This window comes from Oryzias latipes, chromosome 8 (genome assembly GCF_002234675.1).
Source record: "Oryzias latipes chromosome 8, ASM223467v1".
NCBI classification, from domain to species: Eukaryota; Metazoa; Chordata; class Actinopteri; order Beloniformes; family Adrianichthyidae; genus Oryzias; species Oryzias latipes.
In genome coordinates, this window is record NC_019866.2 from 6,679,640 (window position 1) to 6,698,481 (window position 18,842).

Below are 18,842 nucleotides of genomic sequence, written 5' to 3' on the forward strand. Positions count from 1 at the left end.
TTACCAAACTAATGTTGTCTGTGTCTTTATGTAAGAGAAAATACCAAACAAGCAGTTTCATTCAAGCTTCTTTTATTGAGATGGAAGTCATTTTAACAGTAATGGTCATTTACAGTGATTTTGTTTTTTTTTTCTTTACAAAACAAACCGGAGTAACAGAAGTCCAAATTACGTGATCAAAAATACAATTTACAATTGGCTCGTTGTTGAAGGAATGGTTTAGTGGTGCAGAGCTGAATGGACTTCTGGTATCACTAATATTTTTAAAAGTTTGCCGGCAACATAACCAAAGCTATAGTACATTTTAAGATCTTTTTGAGAGTGTGGAGCAGAACAAACTTCATTGACTTCATTGGTTTTCTTTTTTTTTATTTTCATTTCTTCGTGCTAATGTATTTACTTAAGACTTCAAGAAGTCCAACAAGACACAAGCCCACTTTGCTGTTTGTCGCCCTCTTCTGGTAATTGCAATTAAACACAGTTTAGGACATTTTTACAAGTCCCGTTCTCACGTTGTGAAAAACATTTAGTGTGTTGGTTAGTTGGCATTGGTGCACATTTGTTATTATTATTCACTGTAACCTTTTGGGTAAACTATAACTATACAAGCATCAAAATAGTTGAGTCACACAAACACACTCCAAGGACCACACAAACTACAATGTGAGTTGCTGTCACGTGACACTGCTAAGCTGAAAGTTTATAGCCAGTTCATCAACAAATGCAGTGAGGTGTGTGTATCATGACTAAGTCATTTGTGCATAAAGCATAACTGATTGATGTTTGTGTCTAATGGTTTGAGTTGTTGTCGCCAATGTCACAAAAATAAAGTCAGTTATAGGGTCAACCCACCAATTTCAGTCTTCGCTCACCTTTCTCGTTCATTCGTCTGACAATAGGACACATCCTGAAAACACAAGTGTCAGACACCACATGTGGTCAAATCTGTACAGGTTCATACAAGGGTAGCAAGTTGTGCCTTTACAGTAGTTGCAGTTTTTACATCCTTTCATTGTACAGTTTTTGCGCCATCTGTAGCAGAAGAGAACCAACAATGTTGAGGTCTATCAGAGCCACAGAGAACAAGTACTGCACTATCCTGAGCGGTTCAAAAGCTTTTGTTAATGGTACTTTCACAGCAGTCTACAATTAAAAACATTAGGACAGGCCATCACTGTAGAGTCTGCCCAGACATTACAGAGTCAAAGGATATACATTCAAGCACTCCATTTAACTTGTTCTGTACAAACCATTGGGGGAGGAGGGGTTCAAAGCATTGTTACAATCACTTTTATTCACATTATCAGCTTGCTACGGTACATTTGCAAAATAAACAAAGGCCAAAACATTCGTGGCTGAAGGAAGCTTTTATTATTGCATGTTTTTGCAAAGTGCGCTCATGCTCTAAATATGCATAGCTAATATGTTGCAAAAGTAATTCTGTTGCCTTTTGAACCTGTTTTCACCGACACAGTAGTGCTTCAGAGGGAAGCAGGGCTGCAGCAGGTGATTACAGCTGTAAGCTTTGGTTGCACCAAATGAAAAATCCTCTTGCAGATGAGAGAGATTTCCCCAAAGTAAAGGTAGAACTCAAATTGCCTTTAGAAGCAGCTTAACAAGTGGCAGCAATGATGGTGTTGTGGTCAGCTACTGCCCTAAGGCCATCCATGCGTCCCTCTTCTCCCTTTTTTCTGGAGCAGTGTAAGCAGAGATGCCCAGACCTCCCTGTCCACAGAAACTTCCCCATTCTGCTGGGGGAACCCCAAGGCCATTCCAGACCAGCCAAGAGACACGATCCCTCTAGCACAGCCTGCGTCTTCCTTGAGAACTCTTCCCGGCAAATCTCTCCAGAGAGGCATCCAAGAGGCATTCAGGGGAGGTGCCTTAACCACCTCAACTGTCTCCCAGGAGGAAATCATAGTAGACCCACAGGTCCCCCACATTGAGAGAAGCCAGTAGTAAATCCATTGGGTGACAGAGCTCCTCACCTAATCTGAAAGAGAATGCCCAGCCACCCTGCCGAGGAAACTCAATGCAGCCGCGTGATCTCATCATTTTGATCATGACCCAAAGCTTTGACTAGCAAAGCATTGCCTTTTGGCTCAGTTCCTACTTCATTACAACAGATCAATACACTGACCACATTACTGCAGATGATGCACATATCTGCCTGGTAATCTCATGCTTCATCTCCTCTCACTTGTAAAGACTCCCTCAACGAACAATAGGAGATCTCCACCCATCTGAAGAGGGGAAACCCTTGTTTTAGTAGTCTAGAGCTGTGGCTTCTGACTTGGAGATGCTAATTCTCTTCCCAATAGCTCAAAACTTGAGTGCAAACTGCCCCAGGACATCAAAGGTCCTGGTTGAATTAAGCCAAACATACACCATCTGCAAAAAGCAGAAATGAAATCTTGTGGTCCCTCAACCAGATTCCCCTGGCTGCTCCTGGACGTTCTCTCTATAAAAAGTATAACAGAATCAGTGACAAAGGGCTGCCCTGCCAGAGTCCAACATGCACAGGGAATGAGGTTTGACTTCCTGGCATAATACAAACTCAACGTCTGCTTTGGTTACACAGAGACTGAATGGGTCTTAGTGGGCGACCTCAGATCCTAGGTTCCCAGAGCTCCTCCCACACATTACCTGGAGTGGCAAAATTGAATACTTTCACCAAATCCACAGAGCTCACAAGGGTTTGATGGGCAAATTCACATGAACCCGCTGATCCACTATGCCATGACTGAGATGAAAAAAAGACTGTGTCTCCTAAATTAGAGGTTTGACTATTGAAGCACTGTTGGCCACTGAAGCACCTCACCCCCATTATTTATTGTTAAAAATAAGGGATCACAACCCGATCTGCCAGTGTAGAGGCACTGTCTTTGCAATATTCCTTGCCCTACAGCATTAAGCAAACATATTTTAGCAGTGTGAAATGAAGTAAAATCCTACCTTTTACCCTTTTGTGGTCCTCTGCACAGTTGTAACGTGTGTGTTTTTGTGTGTAATTCCCACATTTGTATGGGAAGCTGTTGTTCCCTGAAGTCAGTTTATCACTAAAGTTAAAAGATTGTGGAAGAACTCTGTGGTTTTGTTGGGTCTTTGTTTTTGATACTATCACTGTTTAACACCAAGCTGTTGCCATCTTGACTTTATTTAAAAGCAACCAGAAGTCAGACAAAAGAAATGGCAAATCAGGTCACAAACCTGACAACTTTTGTCAACTTGATGTTCATTTTGATTCCAGCTCTCACACCTCGAGGTACTATTTCGAATCATCACATTCTAAGTCCCAAAGGGCCACTGTTGAGAGAGTGTGGTGATCTGAGCAAACTACCCAGCAAAGCTGCTATGTACTGACGGTATGGCTACTCTGTAAAGGTTATGCACAGTTATAGGGTGTAGTAGAGCAAATATAAGCATACATACCTTTGAAACATCATCATCTTAAAGCATAAAGCTTCATGCTCATCAATATCTCTCTTCATTGTATTGTTTTGTCCCCTTTCACATTGCTTTTATTTAGATGTTTTGTCAAGTTATTTCACAAGCAAAGTGATAAATTCTCAATTTAAATCAATGAGAGATTGGTAGCTGTGATTTCAACAGTGACTTTATGATAGATTGTCATCAAAAGGTATATCTAAGATGGAAATACATTTTATAGCTACTCACAACTTTCCCTGGACTGAAAAATGTCTCTAAAGATATCAATCAATACAAGCCTGAACACTTGAAACTGATGTTCCAGTTAGACATACATTAAAATCCATTTTCCCACAGTGTCTAAACTCTCACTGAATAAGCCATAAAGCTTTCAGATCAAGCCTGCTCAGAAGAGGCACTTCAGTATTTCACCCTGCAATACAGTGTGAGACTTGTTGGCTACTCATGCAATATGGGGCTTGGTTTGGACTTGAAACCCGGCAAAACTGGAACTTACCAAAATACATACTATGAAAAGTAGAGCACCAGGCGTCAAATCCCACTCAACTGGGGAAAAGAAACACAAACTAAAGCGTACGAAAGGAGACAAAATAATTAGAAATATTACTACAGGTAACTGTGGTTTTTGCAAGTGCTATTTCCCCCTCCCTCTTACCCCTGTGTAAAACCCTGCCCCTTTGCCCCATAAGTCCTGTGATACTAGCCACTTCGGAACTCCTCTTCAATTTCTGGGAGGGTCTTTTTTTCTCTTGTCAGGGTTTCAGTTAGTGGTCTGGAGCTGCTGGGGGACTCCAAGTTTTTTGGTTCGTTTGTGTGGTAACTGCCCTTCTGTTGGTAAGCATACACGTAGATGGTGTACAGGCCTCCGAAGAGCAGCAGCAATGCCAAGATGACAATAACTGAGGGAAAAATAGACCAGGTGAGTGTGGAAAAATGCATGACCTTCCAAAATGCTAACGTGGAACAGGCTCTATTTGACTTAACCCTGTAACATCCACTACATCAAAGAATTGACAAAAAAATTCAAATTTTTGGAACTAAGATGCTTTTTAAACCCTTTGGTCAAAACCACAAAAGAAAATTTGATTTGCAAAATACTTTTTTTATGAGATAAAATTGTATCAGTTATGATACAATGGGTAATTTGGTAAGTTTTTGTTCACAAGAATGTTAGTTTAAGATGCCAACTTATTGTCATGAGTGTTTAGGAAAAAACACCTTATTTACCCACTGTCTTGAATCATCCACATTTTTTGACATAGTGCAACTGTAGTATAAATAAATAATTAGCAACACATTTTGCATTCTATCCATGCAGCAAGTAGTCATTTTTTATAAATTACTCACAATAGATGAGTTATTCTTACCATAACTTTTTAAAAAATTAACAAAACCTTTCCCACCAAAAGCTTTTTTTGAGATTCCAATGGAGGCAGCCATTTTGAAATGACCAAAAAGCCCTTCTGCTGCCTCTATTGGAATGATTATCCATTACAGAGCAGACAACATGGACCAAATGGGTTTTAAAGGAAAGTTTGGATCATGCAGTCATCTCAGACTGATGAGAATACTACCAGTGTCATTGCATGGTGGTCAGTTGCCGCATCATTTTACACTCGAACTGATGTAACAAATAATGCTACATCTTTAATATTTTCCTTACAATTCATTATATATGAAGCCAATGTATTTTGATCAGATGAAATTAACCTGACCCATTCAAAGGAATATAAAAAATAAAATAAGCCACTTCAGTCTGACTCAGAGAAAACATTTCATTGGTGCTGCTGTAGATGTTAAATTACCAGCAGGAGGAGAGTATTCATTCAGAGTTATGCCTCCTTTGTCTGGGAGCACAGCAGAAAAGATGAATGTCTGATGACTAGGCGAAACCATTGTTAAGATACCCGAATCGTGCACTAATCTTTAATGGCATGCTGATGTTCTGCATTAGCATATTATCTCTGAGGCTAAATGATCTATCAAACGGAAGCCTGTATTAGTGATGGGCAGTGGGCTGGGCTCATGCAGACTAAATATAGCTCATCCAGCAGAGGTCTCAGACGAGGAGGGAGCAGGGAGTCGCTGTGCTGCATTTTAATCCAGAGACTGCAGCTTCTGTTACTCGCTAAGGCCACCAGATTTCATTTCGTCCCTCATCTGTAACACTGTTTTGCACAGACATTCATCTTTTGTGCTTTTTTCCTTTGGTACAATAACACATGGATTATGCCAATGCAACCAATGTTGGGTGTTTTATTTCATATCTTATTTGTGATATTTTCTTTACCTTATTCTTATTAACTAATGGTCATTAAATTATTGTCTTTTTACTACATCTTGCTTTTAAACACAAAAGTAGTATTGCAATTTATGTGAAAAAAAATTATCTTGTGTTATATATGATAAAACTAACTCAAAATCATTATTGTAGGTAAATAAAAATTAGTTTAGAACTGAATAAATAATATATTCACTGCAAACAAAATTTTGTTGAGATGTGACAATCGTAAAATTGAAACATTTTGAAAAACAGAGACGATCTCTGACAGCTGATATATGTAAAAAAACTGGTTCCTTAACATTTTCCATTTTCCTTTTAGTGTAACTTTGATGCTGAGCCAGATACAAAAAGTATTGGCTACTCTAGACAATGTTGGATCAGACAAAAAGAGGCTGTTACCTGTTATCCAAAACAGACCTAGGTCATCATGGATGTAGAAATATTCTGCAAGAGAAACATTTCAGGTAATTAAACGATAAAATAATACTCAATCAGTCTTGTTTTACATGTTTGACATTTAAACTCACCAATGCCAGTAAACCAGGGGTCTACTTCCCAGGGTACATAACCAAGGATAGGAGGGAAGGCCCCACAGTTGGACTCAGACACATAGCCTTGTGTGGTTACAGGGGGGTCTGTTTCATTTGGACGGAACAAGGCTTTTAGGGGGGCGTACACATTGTACCTCACCCCAGAAATGCAGCCAATGAAGCCCGGAGCATTATGCCTCTGAATTTCATAGTCAATATCACCAACCTCTGCAGAGAAACAATTAGAAATGACAAAACTTGCCTCTGAAAGAACTCAAAGAACTATGTAATGTTTGAATTTTTTGATTTATTTTTTTTTTAATTGTCACGGAGTGAAAAAGGAAATTACCCATAACTCTTCCCAAATACATGGATCTGGGGGAGTCAAACCTGGCATCCTCCACCAAGGTTATCTTTTCCACTATTGGTTCCATGTAGTCCACCTTAAGGTACAAAAACATGTAAGAAGCTGTATTTGTATACTTAGAAGAGAAAGCTATAAATAAACAAAATGCTTTGTTAACAGACAACAAAGACAACTATATGAACAATGCACAGAGCATTCCACCCAAATCTAAAAAATGTATTTGTGATCTAGATTTTTTAAATGGAAAGCAGCATAAATCTTAGGTTATGGTAGCAGTGAGGACCTGTGTTTTAATAGTTCTGTTGTGCCTGGTTATGTTCACGTAGTGAGGAAATCCATCTGCCAGGTTTCGATGAGTCAGTTGGTACTTGTGTGTTATGAGTCCCAGCTTATACCTTAGATCAACACTGCCTGAAAGAAGAGAGGCAACAAAAAAAGTCAAAGGTACCCATGCTGTTTCGAAATGACTTTTGGTGTAAATGTGTGAGATGTCCTACAGACTGAATGCACTGAAAATGCTTTAGGTTTCAGTTAACTCAATATTGGTGCTTCACCGACCGTCGTTCTTCAGGATGACAGCGATGTAGTCTTGCACGAAGGAGCTGATGTAGAGTAACACGGCTGGCGTGTGCACAGTGCTGAAACTGAACTCTATGTCGTCTGCCGTGTCGTTATAGCCCAGACTGAAGTTGTCGTAGTGCGGGTCAATCCAGTTTGCCCATGCTGCTTCATCTGACACTGGCTTTTTTCGAACGTTGTACCTCAGCCATGATCCAATCTCAAAAAAAGCTCCAATATCTTAAAAAGAAAAGAAAGAAATTAAGTGAGATGTTTCAGCAAAACCTCAAAGGATTTTGATTTTGATCTTATAAACTCACCTTTGTGGCAGTAGAAGCCATCAAAGGCTGTGTTGTTACAGTCGCAAGTATAGGACGCATATCCTTCAATGCACTGACCACTGTTTCGACAAGGTATTGTAGCATTGAGGCACTGTCCTGTGCAATTCCTCCTTATGCCCTGTGCTTCATTTACTTTTCCCTCTAAATCGAAAGGAGCACCATTTATACGTAACCCTCGAAGGCATCCTAAGAAAGGTCTCAGAGTACGATTGGCTGCACCTGTGATAAAGAAAAAGGGGGTCATTTGTTTTGTTTTGTTTTTTTTAAGCAATTGTACAGTTTTTTAGCCTCTGTTATTAAACTGAAACAGTTTTCCAAATAGCTTACCTACAAGGAGAGGATGGGTGAACTGCATGGTGACGAATGTCTGACCTGGAAAGCGTTTGACCGCCCAAGGCTGGTAATCAACCTTGATCCGAGCCACCTTCACATTGAGTTCAGCCTGAACAAAATGCCATTCGTTGTCATTGAGGGGAACAGGGGAGTGCAGGGTAACATTGAGGATGCCATCGCCAACCATGAAAACAAGTGCAAGGTTTTGGGTTGCTGTAAAAAACACAGGGAAACAGAAAATAATGTTTTTATTTTTACGTATACAAAAAATGAATTTTACAGATTTATTTGGAATTTTGAGGATAAAATCCACTCACTGTTCAGCTCTACTCTTATGAAATTTTTAAGATGGTCATCGGAGTTCTCCAAGAAGACACAATTGCCCCGATAGGTTTTAAAGTGGAAAGAGATGTCAATAGTTGTTCCAGGCCTCAACGTGGGGAATGTTATGTACGTTGGCTTTGTGAAAGCAATGGTGTTCCAGATGTTTCCTGTTGATTGCAAAACATAAATCTACAATAAGGTATTTTTAGATTATTTTTTTTAGTTGTGGGGCTGTTGATTGCCCAGTAACCCATGGGAAATCAAAATGATTAGATCACCCACAAGTTTTGGAATGACCTTCATGACTTTACTTACTATCGCCATGGCAGCGGAGTGGTCCAACTGTGAATTGAGCTTGTGATCCAGTCCTATTGGTGTCCCCAATTACCAACTTCCTGACAGGAAGATGGTCTCTGAAGTCCAAATAACCTTTATCTGAAAACCTATAAGCACACAAACACGGTGAATTACTTTCAGAGGCCAATACAAAAAAAAAAAATCTCAATGTTTTACCATTGTCTATAGTCTGCATCACAGTTGCACTGAAACTTTGGGTCAACACAGGTTTGGTTGACAGCACAGCCACACTTTTGGACTTCTCTGAAAGTCCCACCCCAGTAATAGTGACTTTCATTGTTGCGGCCAATCCAGTAAGAGAAAGGTCTCCCATCTGTTATGAAATAGAAGCCAAGTCATTTATGTGTTTTGTCCCTACACATCATCACTCAGCCAAAATAAATACTGATTTCTCTCACTTGGTGTGTTCAGAAGGCGGGACTTGTAGCAGGAGTAGTCGATCCACTGCTCACAGTACATGGAGGTGTTGGCAAGGGCAGTAACTTCATCCCAGGAGGCATTCCAATAGTTGATATCTCCTATGTATGGCTGGTCTATTGAGCTCCCCGATACCTTGGTCCCATCCACTCGATCGTGCATAATCACTGTCCATGCTTTGTATGCTGCAAAAAAACAAAACAAAATGTAAAGTTTGGAAAAAGGTGCGAGAATGGTTCAAGAATGACAAAACATCACTATTATATAAACCAATTTTATTTTCCATGATGATCCAGCTCACTGTTTTAATATCTCACAAAATTACTTTTTAAACTCAACAAGACTGTTATCAAAGCTGTATTTCATGCATCCCAGTGACCACTTACACTTCATCTTGCAGTACACTTCATATGGCCTTAGTGGCCCGCTAAGATCAGGATCGATGGTGTAGTTTCCAGACCAGTATTTGCCACTTAGTCTGTACGCTTCACACGACTCTTTATAGACCGCTGTTGGAGAAGAGAAGTAAATCCATTTGAATAGAAGGACTGCAAGTCAGGAGGAAGCATGATTTTTCAGGGATGCTTACACATGTGGCAGACTTCTCCTTTATAGCCTGTGTTCTCACACAAGCAGATAAAGTCGTCCCATGACTGGATGCATCTGCCCTCATGTTCACATGGATTTGGGGTGCATCTGTGGACATAATAGTTGCTCAAACCTTTTCCTTTTACTTAAGGTTTAGCTTTTTGTAATTGCTCTATGGTCAAATTAAATTGCCTACCTATCAGTGATCCCACAGGTACCCAACAAAAGCTCAGCATATCGTCCCCACTGCCGCTGCAAAATAATGTCAATATCAAGCTGCTCGTTGTCAATGAAAATGTGCTGCATGCAGCCATGGAAGCGATTCAGCTTTGTCTCACACTTCCGAATCGTGTTGTTAGTTTTTGGACAACCTGAGGGTCAGAAAAAAAATTTGATTTACTGAACAAATGACCTGTTTTTGGCCTGTAAGAGTTGGATAATGTCAGTTTAATCGTCAAATGACCTCCAAAAAAGTAACGGTCCCCAGTCCTTATGGTGAACGGGTTGGTGATTTTTAGCGGTGAAGCTTCCTCTTCATCTATGGTGAGAGTCAGCAGGTTGTCTCGGGCTGCCAGATCCACAGAGTGCCAGTACCCATCATTGAGCCTGTATCCTGGGGGATCAAGACAAAGCCAGTAATGATGCGGGAACAGTACCAACACGTGCTCCATCATGCAAAATGTATCTAATTATTTGCAAAGCTCTAAGTGGGAAGCCAGTAAGTGGGAACAGCTTTTGCAGTCTAAAGAAACACTTTTAATTGCTAGGATTTTCCCAGTGTTTATAGCACATAAAATTGCCCATGACATACTTTTGTCCAACTGTAAAACAACAACAAAAAAACAGTGAAACAACTATCTTCAGTCATGCATTTGCTTTATGAGGGGCAGGGAAACCTTTTCATTTAAGTTTCTTCTACAGAATAAGCTTATTTTTACAATAGTGAAAGACTTTTGTAGAAAATGTGTCGCACTGGACAAATCGGCAGAAAGTTTGAGCCACTCAATGAACGGTGTGTTTTCAGATCTACACATTTCCAAACAATGTAGCAGGATTGCATGATAATTTTCTTTTTTTCTACTCTCAACATGCTATTTTGCACAAAATCTATGCAGCTGCATTCATAGTATGTATTGTTTTTATTTAAATGGACAACTTTTGACCTGCCTATGTCCTGCTATACTTGTGATGTGCAACATAATTTTGTTTGCAGATGCATCTTTGTTGCTGAGCACGAATGACAAATAAGGAATGTGAAATTTTTTCTAAACATTTATTTTTCATCACTTTCTGCAGAATGTCACAAAGGGAAAATATTGTTTTCGTCTCAACAATGCTTCCAAGAAAACACAACCAGAACCTCACCTGCAGCAAACTGTATTTTCTTGTTTCCTGGTTGGAAGATGGTCACATTGATCTGACCCTCACTGAGACCCAGCTCAAGGGCACCCAGGTTGTCAGCAAAGCGCGTGAACATCAGCAGTCCTGTGTAGTCCCATGAGCGGAACTTGAACTTGACAAACATGCGAGGTCGTCTAAAGAACCCAGGCACTTGTAGGTAGTTGTTGGGTCCGGCAAAGGTCATTGGTTTAAGCAGAATGTCCCGGCAGGCAAAATGCAGCTTTTTCTACATACAAATAGCGATTATATATATATTTCCAGGATGAAAATTTAAACAACTGTTTGGTTGCTAAGTGAAGATGAAATAATTATGGTCACTAGTGAACTAAGTGTCTTACTTTTCGAGGAATACGAATTTCTGGATCTTCTCTTTTGGCCATATCGATGACGTTGATGTCGTTGATGAAGACATTTTCCAAGCAGCCTCGGAAATTTGGCGTTGTAGGGAGGTGAGGCAAATTTGGCTCAATCACTCCTCCTACGTACATCTGCACAAGAGTTGTTGGCCTCATTAGCTGAGAAAATGATTACTTTTTTAATAGCATTGGTGTAAAGTAATCGAAGTACCTGTGAGTCCAGATCCAAGTGAGTAAAATCTCCTTTGCAAATAGCGGTCACTGTCTGACTGTCTACTGTTAGATTAACCTGTCGTCCATGCCGCTTGATGGTCACGTAGTGCCAGTGCAGATTGTCAAGAAGGCTACCAGCAGTCAGGGTAATTCGACCATCAATTTTGTGTAAGACACTGCTTCCTGAAAGCCAACAGCGAGACTAGTTGAAAATAATAAAACCAAACATAATTTTAAGGTTTGTTCCAGAATTGGAGAACATATTACATTCCACCCACTGTATTTTGAATAATCCACCTACAAAATACTGAAACATGTAGTTTCTGACTACATTTACTTGTCTTGAGACCAAAAGTAAGAGAAAAGAAGGCTTGAAAGTAGTTTTAAAAATACCAAATGAGTCTGATGCATCTCCTAAAATAAAATTTTTCCCTGCATCCCCCTACTGTCCAAATGATGTTTTCAATAAGAATGGTCAAATTTAATTTAAACCCTGGTACGCACGTATCATCAGAATAAAATAATGTATTTATGACTTATTTAGGTAAGTAACTTTGCCCTCTTGGTCATCAGTAACAGCTGTTTAAACAACTAGCTTCTACTCCTGAGAGAAAGCTAATATTAGTACAGATTTGCAACCGTTACCTGCAAAATTTGGATAACAGGGTTGCACCAAATTTTGTATTCATTAAATTATGTAACGTAATAAAAAATGTACAATTGATCTGTAAGTTGAGCTAATCAAGCCTTTGATAGATTCTTATTGCTGAATATATAGCATAAAGTTCATTTTGAAGCCCAAATGTCCTCCAATTCTGGAAGGCGCCTAAACTAATCTTGGTTTTCCAGAAGAGAAACATGATGCTCATCACTGTCAGGGACAATGCAAAAAATGTAGAAGCTGCATCATAGCCTCACCAAGGCTGATGTGCAGGTAAAGTCGACCTTTCTTCAGCTCCAGGGTGAAGAGGTCCCCCTGTATCCCTTCACTGTGCAACAGCAACCCATCCTGCTCCAGAGTTTTGAAGTTTAGAGCAATGTGATCCCGCAGAGTACGGGACCTTTTTTCCGGGTACATGTAAATCACTGAGTCATCCCCGTTATATTGCAGCACAGAAGAATCTAAAAAGAAATGCTTCATCTAAGTAAGCAAATCCTTCAAATGTGATTGATCTGTGAGATTACAGGGTTTATTTCTGCAGTTAAAACCACATTAGTAAATCAGGTTGTTCGTTTTTACCATAAGGACAGCCAAACAGCTCCAGCCTCACACCAATCTTTCCTCCATTCTCTGTGTTCCACGCCAGAGGCAGCAGACGAATGTGTTTAGCAGTAAAGGCATAATGGAAGACATTCCTCTTCACTTGATAATAATTCCAATTCCCGGGCAGTGTCTAAAAACAGATGCGACAGGGAAATCACAAAGAGTTATTGAGTCGCTCCAGCAATGTTAACGCCTCAATATATACAGCCGGATGATGAGTTTAGCTTTTCTACATCAGAGACACATAATGTTCTGTCTTTGTTCTGGTGACAATGAACAAAATATAACCCAATGCACCCAGTTTCAGTACTTTTCCCTGAATTCTGACCCAAACTGTCCAGAAACACTTACAGAGTTGCCTCCTTGCATGATATATGGCGTCCAGGAGTCCGGTCGGTCACCGTAGAGGATCATGTACTTTGTGACCCAATCGTATGAGTTAAAAGTCCCCTGGGTGGCGATTGCCCTCAGCCTGTACTTCATGCCTAGGTTTACCTGCAGCCATGGCTGTCTGTCCCTGGGGGAGGGAGACCAGCCACTGCTGCCTGACAAACAGAGAAAAAGCCAATAGTAAAGACCCACTCTGAGGAAATTTGTGTTTTGGGTGTTTATGATACATTCTGGTGGCATATTCTGATGATGGAGGACAAATATAAAAAAAGTAAAGCTTAAAATTGAATTTCTGAGTATTTCTTTATTCAAATTGTGAATCAGGAGCAGACGAAAAAATGCAGTTGAAAAAGAGCTTATTTACTTTTAATTGATCCAGTCGATCACTTAAAAGTGATCGACTGGATCAGTCCAATATTGCTAAAAATCTTGGATGCACCATTAATGCTAGGTTGGGGGTGTAAGGGGCTGTAAGCAAGCGGGAGAGCATGTTAACATCTCTCAGTTATGGTAGATGGGAAGGGTGGGCGGGGTTGCTCAACACCAATAGTCTCGCCCTCAACCTCAGAAGCAAATTTCTGATGAACTACTGCCGTTCTGAAGAAGCTATGTCCTAGAAAACTACACAGGGTTTTTTTTTTGTGGCTAAAATAGCATAATTATAATTAAAAGACCTCTTGCAACGCTTTAAAAATAAATAAAAGATGATTAGAGTGGGTGTTAAAAAATCAGTTATGAAACAATTAAATTTAAACCCAACCGAAATTAAAAATATAGGATGGGGACTCTACAGTCATGATGGATTGGACCTTTCAAACACACTTCTACCCAAGTCTGTATTTTAACAGGAATGGGTTTGTTGTTTGTTTAAAATCCATATTTTATATACTAAGGCAAATCTGTTCAAAAAAAGTGTTTTGGCCCATTTTTTTCTTCCTGAACTGCTTCTGACTGTTGCATAAAGGCTTTTAGCTCTAAAGAGGATGCATAGCCTTATTAATGACACTCATGCGAGTAAGGAGCTTTTCTCACTGGCTTTACCCCAATATTTAAACCATGTAAAAAAACAATGGATATTTTTCTTATTTTATTTGAATTTTACAACACAAATAATTACTGGCCAATTTGTGCATTTAAATCCTCTGTACATTTAAATAGCTCATACTTTGGCTTAAAAATAACATTTTGTCTTTCTTGTTGTTTATTTTGCCAAGAAGATGATTTGTTTCTGGTGTAATTTTACAGCAACATCTGAACACAGTACGATACAGTATGTGCACCAACGAATGAATCATATACATTGAGGACAGTTTAGAACTTACCATACAACTTTGCAAAATTAGCAGAATAAAGAAAGTTATATCTGGAAGAGGCCCAGAAGGCGGAAGCATAAAGTCCAGAGACGAGTGGATCCACACATTCGTCTGTAGAGACAAAGAAATTAAGGTTTTCACATATTGTCACATTTGGAATTGGAACTTATTATGTGCCTTTTATGTAAAAAAAAAAAAAAAAAAAAGTTGTACTTTCAGGCATCAAAAAACTTTTACAACCATTAAATCACAGCTGGGATTTTGAGGCAGATGTTTGGATGAAATTACAAGCTTAAATAAAAGAATCAACATGTTTTTGTTGTATGGTAACAAACATCCTTATAATTGCACTACCTTACATCTCTGTTTTTAGTGCTATAGACACTAAATACATTCTTACATAATTGTTTTTATTGGATGTTCATCTTAGCTATGATTTGTTGTGGCGCCACATTCTGCCTTTGGTCATGAAACTCATATGAGCATCTGCTCAGGTTTGTGCTGCGGCTCACGGCCATTAAAAGTGACCATAACTCTACCTTATCTGTCTGCTAAGAAAATATTACTGATGCCCTCATCTTCAGCTCCAGGAGAAACACTGTGTCACTTTAAGTCTTAAAATGTACTCTTTAATGCTCTCAAGAGATTTACGACCGATAAAAGAATTGAATTTTAGATAAACTGAGCTCTTCTAAAAATTTCAAGTTACAGACAATCCTGTTGCCATGTAGAGATTTCTATCAGTAAATTTGAGTTTTAGGTTGACATCAGAACAAATCATGGAGGTCATATAGGGGGTAAAAATGTAATTTGTCAAAGTAGATATTTGAATTATGTAGAATGAAACTGTAGCAGAGGTTGCAGCAGCCTCACATAAAAATAATTTTATACAGACACCGAGGTCTGGGTTTGAAGCAGATCAAATAAAGCAAATGCAAATGTTTGAATATTTCCTTTAGTCATCCTGGAACGAATCCTTGCATGACTTCAGTCACCTTAAGCTGTGCTGAGGAAGTGAAATTTGACCTTGTCCTTCTGACTCAGTCTTTCTAGTATAGAATTCCCAGCTACCCTGCACTAATCGATCAATATTGTAGCTATGATATATCCTATGTCATCTTTTGAATTGATATTTTTATATACACAGTAATAATGCATTTTGGTTTACCTCGAAAGGGAATATTTGTTCTGTATCTTAACTTACATGCAGTTGGATGCATAAATGAAATTGTTTGGTTTATCACTCCTTCTAATTCACATTTTGCTAAAAAACAATGTAATGAGTGTTGTTGAGGTATACATAGAGCTTCCAGCCTGCCGGTTTTCTCCCCTTTCTATGCGAATCTGCACCCTCCCTTCCTCCTCTGCAGCACTCAGTCCTATTCTCTATTTATCATTTAGGAGCAGTGAAGATCAGTGCAGCTTTGCAGAGCAGTAGCACCACCTCTGCTGAATCATCAGTCTGCCCTGTCTGGGCTGACACATCATTACTGCTGGGTGCACGTCCTCTCCATGTTGTCACAGAGCTGCATGACTGCCGGGGATCCAGACAAGTCCAGATGTTTTTCGACATGCTAAAATCACGCAGAGGCAGAAAACTGCAAACTGTTTGATTTGAGGGGTTTCAACTAAATAATTCATGCCTGGGCAGGCTACACAGAGGGTGGTGTCGAAATTCTGCCTGGGACTCCAAAATATAAGCTGTGCTGAACCTGAGGTTCCAAATTCAAATCTCTTTTACTGTTTTATGCACCAAGTACCAGAATAGTTCCTCCCATAGGAGCATAGGCTTCTTTTGTTTGTTCTGCTAATGCCGACAGAATGAGCTTCCGGTTTAAAAATAGAGGTTCTTCAAACACACACATGCACCTCAGAGAGGGCGCCTCAGCCCCATCCAAAGATGGAGCTCTGGGATCTCATGCTCCATTTCATTTCAGCACACCTCCATCAAGCATACAACAAGACACACTGGCAGTATGATAACAATCCAAACAGACATATAAAGACTTAGATTAGAAAACAGAATAAAAGTTTTTCCAGCATATAGGAAGAAAGTAAATCTGGTGTTCCATTATATGAAAACTTTTTTATATTGAAGAAATGCCCAAAAGTGTTAAAATACAGCAATGGACAAAAGTTTCTGTTCAGAAATATGCAAATATGTTAATTAATGTTAAATATGTCAATTTTTCAATTACATTTTTCTTTTTCAATTTTGTTTTGCATTTATAATGATGTATTTAAGTCACATCTATTCCTTCTAAACCCCACACAGAAAATGCTGATTTTACTGAGAAGAATCAATAGTTGACACAATTCCCCACCTGATGTGTGTACCTAATTAAGCGTTTTATTGTTTGTGCAGTGGCAAATGATGGGGGGGGTGAACAGGTCCTGAGCAAGTCCTCTCAGGTGATGTAGACACATACTTTCAAGGGGGTGGGGGTGTACTGCAGTGGGCTTGTCCTGAGGAGGACTGAGCCATTATGCATGCATTTCCCCAGCCTTACTGCAACAATATAAACCATTTCTACAGACGTATAGTTTTGAAAACGATACAATAAATAATATAAAAAGCTGTTTCGTGGTTTGTCAAGAAGTGAGCCCGCACGCTGCAGAAACTTGCGCACAAGCTGCCAGAAAGCACTGCAATGCAGACAGTCCAGCCCGAGCGGGACCAGCGTGCGCATTCTGCAGGACGGACGCAGTTTGCTTCTGCACTTTTTTTTCCTGCTTCCCTCCCAGTCTGTGGAACCTCGCAACACAAACCGTGTAAAGGGAAACAATCCATGTTTTGCCAAAATGCGTGGTTTTCGTGCGTCATGGGATGCCCTTCAAATACCCCAACATCTCAGGCTGCATCTGCCCTGCGGCAATTCTGTCTGTTTTAACGGGATTTTTAAATGCTATTTAACTTTTTTTTAAGAAACAAAAAGCAGCTGGAAAATAAGACATATGTTCTTTTTTTAAAATCCTGTTAAAATGTTTCAGCAAACGATGATAGATAAATAATTTCTTCTTTCCAAAGACTTACCCGATGCGCATTGTTGGAAGCCCAAAAACAAGAGGCATATGGTCAGTACTGTGCAAGGCATCCTTCACTTAGAAAGCGTTTCTCCACGGATTATGTTAATTCGATGGAAAAATCTTCTGCAGCATCCTTTCACACCCCTTTTAGCCCAACTTTTAACTCGCACAGCTCCAACTCCTCCAGATCTTGGGCAGCCTCGGCCGGGGCGGGGACGCGCATCGGTGCTGATGCTGTTTCACCGAGAGCGCGCTTCTTTTATGCCCTTTCAATTGTTTCATTTACATGATGCTCGGGGTCCAGCTCCTGTATGTCGGAAGCTTGCTGAGATGTGGATCCTTTTGGTCTTTTAAATATTCCTTAAATACCAAAGAAAAACGGAAGAAAGTTTTTGAGTCCACTGCGGAAGGAAAGCCTTTTCCTTTTTGGATGACTAAAGAAATGCAGGCTTCTGCCTGCAGTGTATCCAAAACGGAGGTGTCATGGTCAGCACAAAATTGTCCTCTGCAGCTCCTTTTCTCCTCTTGTACAATTTTTCAGGCTGCTGTTCGCGCATGTGTACATTGTACCAAAGAGACAACAGAAAAAACCCTTCTTTCTCCCCCAAAATTTAGAATAAATTAAAGAAAAACAACAAAGCAGAAGTCTCAAACAACCTCCAAGCTTAGCAAAACCATAGTAAATGTCAACGGCATAGGATCAGGTTGTAAAGAAATCCCCCTCATCGTCTGTTTGACCTTGTCCAGGTATGAGTTTGGGTTGTTCACAGATTCCCTCCGAGCAGGAAAAAAAATACTGGATGAGAATGCCAGCTGTGGCTGAACTCAGACTCATCCCCTCACATGCAGACTCACACACACACTTATACAGTGAAATGGGGGCGGGGTAATACAAAGAGGGATTTGTGGCCATGGGTGGCACACTGACCATAAAATAAAAAAGGCTTTAGGATTAAGAAGTGGGTTTATGGGGCGACAGTGTGATAATGTAAGATTGAATGCTGGGGCCAGAGTGGGATTTGCAGAGTTTTCAATCAAATCAGATTGTCCGAACGTAAGCTCTCTGCAACTGAAGAAACCACTGGCAGGAAGCTGGACTTTATTCTGGAAACACAAAAAATAACACAGTTACCATGTTTCTGTGGAAGGCACATACTTATTTGATGTGAGAACTCTTGTGTAAAAAGTACAACACAACAGCAAACAACAACAAAAGTGCCTCCTGGCCTCCAAAAATGACTTTAAGTACATTTAACCATCAAGAATTGTGCAAAAAAGTGAAGTCATTTATATCAGTTTCAATACTCAGAAGTCATTTTTGGAAATAAA

General features: G+C 39.7%; 1 protein-coding gene across 1 annotated transcript; it reads right to left on the reverse strand.

Moving 5' to 3' along the window:
- Positions 1–55: 55 nt before the first annotated feature.
- On the reverse strand, positions 56–18,326 carry cntnap1 (contactin associated protein 1). The gene is made up of 24 exons (XM_011477969.3): positions 17,521–18,326; positions 14,496–14,597; positions 13,135–13,328; positions 12,760–12,913; positions 12,438–12,641; positions 11,518–11,702; positions 11,289–11,438; positions 10,915–11,176; positions 10,013–10,162; positions 9,746–9,920; positions 9,551–9,657; positions 9,348–9,470; positions 8,943–9,146; positions 8,701–8,857; positions 8,503–8,630; positions 8,181–8,354; positions 7,858–8,076; positions 7,510–7,749; positions 7,190–7,429; positions 6,915–7,042; positions 6,614–6,707; positions 6,262–6,492; positions 6,134–6,178; positions 56–4,349 (listed from the first exon to the last, which is right to left on the reverse strand). Exons 1-24 carry the CDS (start codon positions 17,579–17,581, stop codon positions 4,150–4,152), a joined length of 3,927 nt encoding a protein of 1,308 aa, XP_011476271.1. The 5' UTR covers positions 17,582–18,326; the 3' UTR covers positions 56–4,149.
- Between the last annotated feature and the right edge of the window lie 516 nt (positions 18,327–18,842).